This window comes from Poecilia latipinna, unplaced genomic scaffold, assembly GCF_001443285.1.
Source record: "Poecilia latipinna isolate Pla-1442-1.1 unplaced genomic scaffold, P_latipinna-1.0 Scaffold3373, whole genome shotgun sequence".
NCBI lineage: Eukaryota > Metazoa > Chordata > Actinopteri > Cyprinodontiformes > Poeciliidae > Poecilia > Poecilia latipinna.
In genome coordinates, this window is record NW_015115989.1 from 39,453 (window position 1) to 46,087 (window position 6,635).

At 36.6% G+C, this 6,635-nt stretch overlaps 1 protein-coding gene across 1 annotated transcript in view; it reads right to left on the reverse strand.

Moving 5' to 3' along the window:
• LOC106940820 (muscarinic acetylcholine receptor M4-like) overlaps window positions 1-5,289 on the reverse strand; it is a 10,978-nt gene extending 5,689 nt beyond the window's left edge. The window contains exon 1 of the mRNA XM_015023649.1: window positions 4,759-5,289. Coding sequence (XP_014879135.1) covers window positions 4,759-5,004 — 246 coding nt within the window. The 5' untranslated portion in view covers window positions 5,005-5,289. The remainder of the gene's footprint in view (window positions 1-4,758) is intronic.
• Window positions 5,290-6,635: the final 1,346 nt, after the last annotated feature.

Consider the following 6,635-nt stretch of genomic DNA (forward strand, 5'->3'; position numbering starts at 1 on the left):
AAACAAACAAACAAACAAACAAAAAAAACAACAAAGTGAAACAGCCAGAAGAAATGTTCTTGTTTAAACATAACTTGGTAGATTTATGCAGGATTTACTTTAAAATAAGATTTTACATCTAGTAGCGGCACTGGGGACTTCAATAATAGTCAGAGGCTTGTTGTCATGCCAACCTGTCCAATACCTGAACAGGTGACATGAGACTCTGTGTAACTTGGTGGACATGACCTACGTTGTGGTCTGTCTTGGATAAGAAGACAGACCACAGCCATCCAGGAGTAAACTGTTTATTCCCTTCATGATGTTTCAAGAGTTTATTTCTGTTTATTTGAATGGTTGTAGCTTGAAAGTAAGGAAAACCAAAAATGTAATTTCTTAGAAAATAACATGAGAGCAATAAAATAAATCCTTGAAAGCGACCATATTGGTGGAAAGTAAAATGGAAGGGAAAAAGTCTGGAAGAACAGGGATAACCACAACCTAGAGAAGGTAGTGAAACAAAGCACCTTCACTGGAAAGGAAGAACCAAAGGCTGGACTATGGTTGAGTCTTCAAGAGCCACTGCACTCAGACATATCCAGTACATGGACAGTAACCATCACGTTCCTTCAGTTAAATCTTGAACCAGAGACATCAGAAGCCGCTAATCTGAACTGAGGAGACAAAGGTTTGGACTGGATCAGTGGTCCAAAATCTTGTCTCTTGTCTTGCCTCCATATCATGAAGTATTTCATGTCAATGGATCCCCAATCAACTATTGAGTGAATATAGTTCATGAAATGCAAGAAAGCTTAGAAAGAACCAATTTCAACTCAACTACAAAATAAAATAAAAATATGAGCATTTATGAAAAAGTGGATTTATTGTACTTCAAGGGCAGTGTCATTGTGAAACACAGCCATGTAGGATTAGGTGTGTGCTTCACCCTCTCTTTTTGTGATGGAGATTGAGGCTGTGCTCTTTTATGCACAGGTTGAATGAGCAAAACAACCCAATACTACCAGTGGCAAAAGCTACATGAAGTGGGGATTGGAAAAGCAATATGGTCCAGTAATGCATGTATTCATGCTAGACCTTCTAAAAAAGCGTCAGCAGTGCAATCAGAGCGTGGTGGATCAGCTGTGTGATAACAACAATGATGCAGCCACAGATGTTCTTTTGTTGATAAAATCATGAAGAGATTGCTCTGTGTAGTCGTGAGCTCATCCATTCCCTTCCTTCTTCTGCAGCCATGATTCAAATACTTCTAACAGAGGTCCAGGTATGGTACTGATCATTCATGCACATCCCTAACTCAACACGGTACCATGTGCAAGGTACTAACAGCAAATCCTTTTCTGGTCAGTCACATCACCACAATGCATTCCTTGCATGGTGCACTAATTTGGAAAGAAAGTGAAAACCAAGTGGAACTAATAACATTACTGTAAACTTAAAGAAGCTATAATCTTACCACTTAGGAAGCTTTATTTTATAGGAAACATTCACCATTGTGCTTCCTAGAAACAGAGAGGCACCTGATGCTTTTGTTTGAAAAAAATATTTGTACCGATTGATAAGTAAACTGTAATCATTAATATTTAAAAGTGTTTCATGTAATACCTAAAGACTGAAAACATATTAATGTAATCTAAATGAAAACAAAAAAATATATAGTCTTGAGTCAACACTGGACTGTTAATATCATCATAGAAGCATGAATGCTTTCAAGTGTGTTTACTTTTTACACTATAACATTCAAATCCATAATATTCATCACAGGAAGAGGGTAGAAATCTCTTTTCCAAAAATAAGTCCTTGATACTGAGAGTAAGAAAAAATGGTAGAAAAAAAGAGTTGTGTGATTCGGACCTCCAAACACTGAAAGCACTTTATGACTGAGAATCTCAGACCAACATCATCATTGAGACGTCTGTAAAGCTAATATCAAAACATGTAGTGTTAGCCTACATCCTCTGGGATGTTTGCTACTTTTAAGTTGCTTTTAAGTAGTAGAAAAGCTTCATGTTTTTCTTGTCTACTAGCTTCATGGAGAAAGCATGTCGAAACAACACTGTTATATTAGACAGAAAATGTTCATTTTAATAATATACTGATAGCCCACAGAGAGTGTAACCCTAACCCTAACCCACTCTCTGTGTATTTCTACACAAAGTGTAGGAATACACTCTGTGGGCTATCATCCACCTGATTTTAGCTAAAGTGTTAAGATAAAAATATCTATATATGATGAAAGACTTTTAAAGACATTTATACTTAGTTGTTTATTAGTCAAGAAAAAATTGTAAGCTATTTATTTTGTAGCATTTCTACAATTAAAATACCATGAATTGCATGGTATTCCTGAAGATATTGAATGCTTTACACATTTATATTCAAATAGATCAATTATTTTCCTTAGTTGCATCATTATATGTACTGTAGCATAAAGTAGAACTAATTGGGTTCAGGGTTGCAAGGTGCTGGAGCCATAAGGCAAACCAAGGTCACTATTTCTTCACAGGGTCAACAGAGAGAAAGACACATCAGCTGCATACTTATTCATCACAGTAGTTAACCAAAATCTACTGGGAGGAAATCTTATTCACAGAGAGAAAGTAAAAACCTTGTTATGAGACGACATCTGAGTCACTCTGCTGACTACCCACCTTCTCCTGAAATATGAGACAACTTTTGTTGGTAATAGCATCAACACAGATGGTAGGGCCAGAACTGGACATACTGCAGAACATCATAGCTGTTGCCTCATTCACACCCAGTTTGGCAGAGTGCTTCTAAAGGAGAGGAACTGAGGACGCTGGGAAAGTTGATTTTTGCTGCTGAGAAACTTCAGTTCAACTTAGCAACATTTGGGATCAAATGCCACTTCATCCTATTGACATTTCTTCCAGTCTGGTGTTTATTTGTCAGGGCTGAGATACAAGTGATGGTATCCTAATAACCGAACCTTAACTTTTGTTGTTGTTTTTATGGGATAACAATGACACACACCTGGCATTGTGTCTGACTTGTTGCAGCATTACAGGCCACAGAATCTTTCTTTGTCAAACCAGAATGATTAGGATCATCCTGCTAATTTTATTAACGCTCTTGTACAGCACTTTGGTACAGTTTTATACCTGTTTTAAAGTGCTATATAAATAAATTTGACATCGACAACAAAGATAACCTGAGTAAATACAAAAAGCAGATTTAAATGATGAAGAAAAATCTAACAGCCCATGAAAGCTAACAGGCTGCTGTTAGCCTTTAGCCTAAATGAATACAACTCTATGTATTGCTGAGTTTACTAACAGTATTTATGCAGGAAATTTCACTCCTGCATAAATAAAGCTTCAGAGTGCTTATCATTTGGATAAACCACATTGGATCATAACAAGATTTGTCCACATGTGTTTACACGGCCCACTGCTTCGCTCAAACATAATGTCCCTGTGGAACACAACGGCAAGGTGCTCTAATTGAATAACACAAATAACTGGATATCATTCTGAGTTCTCCCAGTAGCTATTTTCTCACTGGAGAAAAAAATGGCTTATACACACTTTATAGTAAAATGACCCTACACAGTCAGTTCAATTTCTGTTAAGCCAGTCATGAAACATCCTCAGAAAATCCACCAACACATTCTGCCAGGTCAAATGAAAGATGAAAAAGGTCAAGAAGCAGAAGACAGAAACCAAGAACAATTACTGTAATTGTGTTGCCTTGTAAGTGTGAAAGTGTGTATTTAATAGCCAATATTTGAAAAAAAAAAAAAAAAAAGTCCCTTCATGGTGAGAACAATGGGGTTAAAAGTATTCACACCATGCCCAGAACACTAGCTAAAGACTTTGTAAAGATACTCATCATCCACAGTGAAACCAGTCGTGTCCCACCATAGGCTGAAAGGCTCAGAGAGGAAGAAGCCATTACTCCAAACCAAACATTCAGCCAGATTACAGTTCAGGAATCCACTTAGAAACAAGAGCTTTGGAGACATGTCTGAAGAAACAAAAATGTAAGTTTTGAGCTCTTCTGACTGTTGTCATATTTAAAATGAAATAAAATAAAATAAAAAAAATCAAAAATTCAAAATAAAAACAGATGTCATCAAGAAAAAAAAAACAATCTGTGCAAATTAGAGTCTACAGACATCAGCAATAAAGTTAAAGTTTGAGGGTAAATGGATTTATAATACCCAAAAGTAAACATTCCAGTTTTGAAACAAAATGTTTTTCAGTAAAATATTTGTGGTGCTAGTATTAGGTGGTTTTTTGGTTTATTTGGGAAAACTGCAACGGAAATGTTTTTTTTTCCACATCACAAGTCACATGATCAACAGCCGGATGTTGCCACTGGCGCAAACCACAAAGAAGACAACAGGAAGTAATTGGAGGATCATGACACTGCATGTTTTTGTAACGCATTGACAAACTTATTCACATGTGATTTAAATTGTGTTTCTTATTTAATAGAAACACTACAATTGCAAAAATGTAATCGTTCAACATTATTGCAATATTGACAAATTTTGCTCACATATGCAATGGTTTGTTTCAGAGTGAGCAGGAAAGGCCTGAAGCCAGAGGACTTTAGTGGATGGAGCCTAAAGGGTGTATGTGAATAACTTCGGTAAATCAGATGACCTGAAATGGTAAAAGTTTAGTTTGTTTTAAAGTCAGGCAGTAAAAAATTTGTTATTTGGATACAGTATATGGAAATATGTTGTTGCAACACTACATTTTCACCACATGCTTACTCAGTGTAAACACTCACTTTCTTTTCTCTGGCAGCCATCTGTCTTTTCCTCTTCACTTGGCTTCTCGCGATGCTGGCAAACTTTCTGGCCACGGTTCTGGGGCGGCTGATTGGGATGGAGCGCCTCTCCGCTCCTTCCACTGGCGGGACGATCTCGATCGCTGTGATGCATTCATCACCCGCCTGCTTCGTTACTATCTTTATCTTGGACCACCTTGACGATGGGTTCATCTTGGTAAGCGCAGAGTTGGATGTCGTTGTCATGACAACTGGATTAGCATTTGTAGCTGCCTGTAATCAAAAGTAAAGAGTTTTATTAAATCTCACTGTGATTTCTCTTTTAAAAGGATTAAAACTTTTCTTTTTCATGGGTTTTTTTCATAAAGTTAGAGTAGCTAATGGTAGACAGTGATCATTTGGCTGCTCACACTGAACCAGGCTCTACTGGAGGTTTATTCCTGTTAAAGTGAAGTTCTTCTTAACTTTAAACATTCCTATGAGACACAGAAGCTCCTCTCCAGCAGCAAAGCAGGTAATTATCAGTAAGGTCTCACAGGAACTCAGTGTAACATCTGCAGAGCAAAGGGTTGAGGTGAAAGGTAATGTTCTCCTACAGAAAGTCAGTAACTGAGCTAGCAAACATGAGACAGTAAGTACAAAAGAATGGACAGTTAATTAATTGAATATAAAACCATGTAGATGGGATTTTAAATCAAGACCATAAACTATGTTGCATTTTATACTGATTTGCTGCATCAGTTGAATGTCTGCTGACAGAGGCTCAACGTTTTAAATTGCTTATTTAATAGAATTTTAATGATGAACTCTACTGGATATAATGGATGACACAGCACAGCAGCGGATCTTATTGTTGCTCCCAGCAGTTTATATCTTCTTAAATGGAAAATGTTACATGCAAAACAAATAAACAAAATCTTTTATTACCTATTTATTTTATTTTATTTTTGTTTCATAAAAAGTCATGCCACAAGCGTCCAGCGACTTTTCTACCTGGAAACACACTTGGGGACACCCATCCATTATACTTTACTAAATACAGTTTTACAAGAAAATTATAATTTTTGTTGCTGGAAATGCACGAAAACATTCTATAGATAACCGCAGAAATTAAGGCAAATATGCTAATGTTTGTTTGGTTAAAATATTAGTTGTACTTATTGTTCTGTAGACAAAGGAGGAAGACTTCACACTTTTTGTGTTTTCAATTGAAGAGTTAAAGCTAATGTTGGCCCAATTCAGACAGATGTTCTCCATGATGTATTGGGTTACACTGCCATTACATTCCTGTGCTTTACTGACTGCATCCTGGCTGACCTTCTCCTCACAGACTAAGGTTACAAGTTGATGTGAGGGTGGAGGAGAGAAGCACATGATAGTGGTCTGATTTCCCAATCAGAACATTTTTGAAGAACTTCATGTTTGCAAACATTTGTGTTGAATAAACTTTCCATCCATCCTGACAGTTTAAAGTGGAGCTGAACGAACAAGAGTAAGACCAGAACTGCAAAGTCTTAATCCAACAGGATCATTGTGAAAACCTGAAGCAGAACTACACACAGTTATATACCAGTATATGTCTCACAGATGAATGAGTCTGCTGTAAAATCTATCAACCTCAGGAAAAAAACAAGATACAACTGTGTCATTAGATTGTCTTATTATCCAAAGTGAAATGATTTCTGTACGTTATGAGCTCAGCAAGAAAGAAGCCATTACTCCAAAACTGACAAAAAAATTATTTGGAAATTTGCAAAAGGAAATATCTTTTCAGTTTTAGAAAAAAAATCTGTAGCATGATGATAAAAAAAATGAAGTTTTGGTTATAATTTCCAGTTCTGTCAGGAGGAAAGGGACAAATGCTCCAGGTCATACAT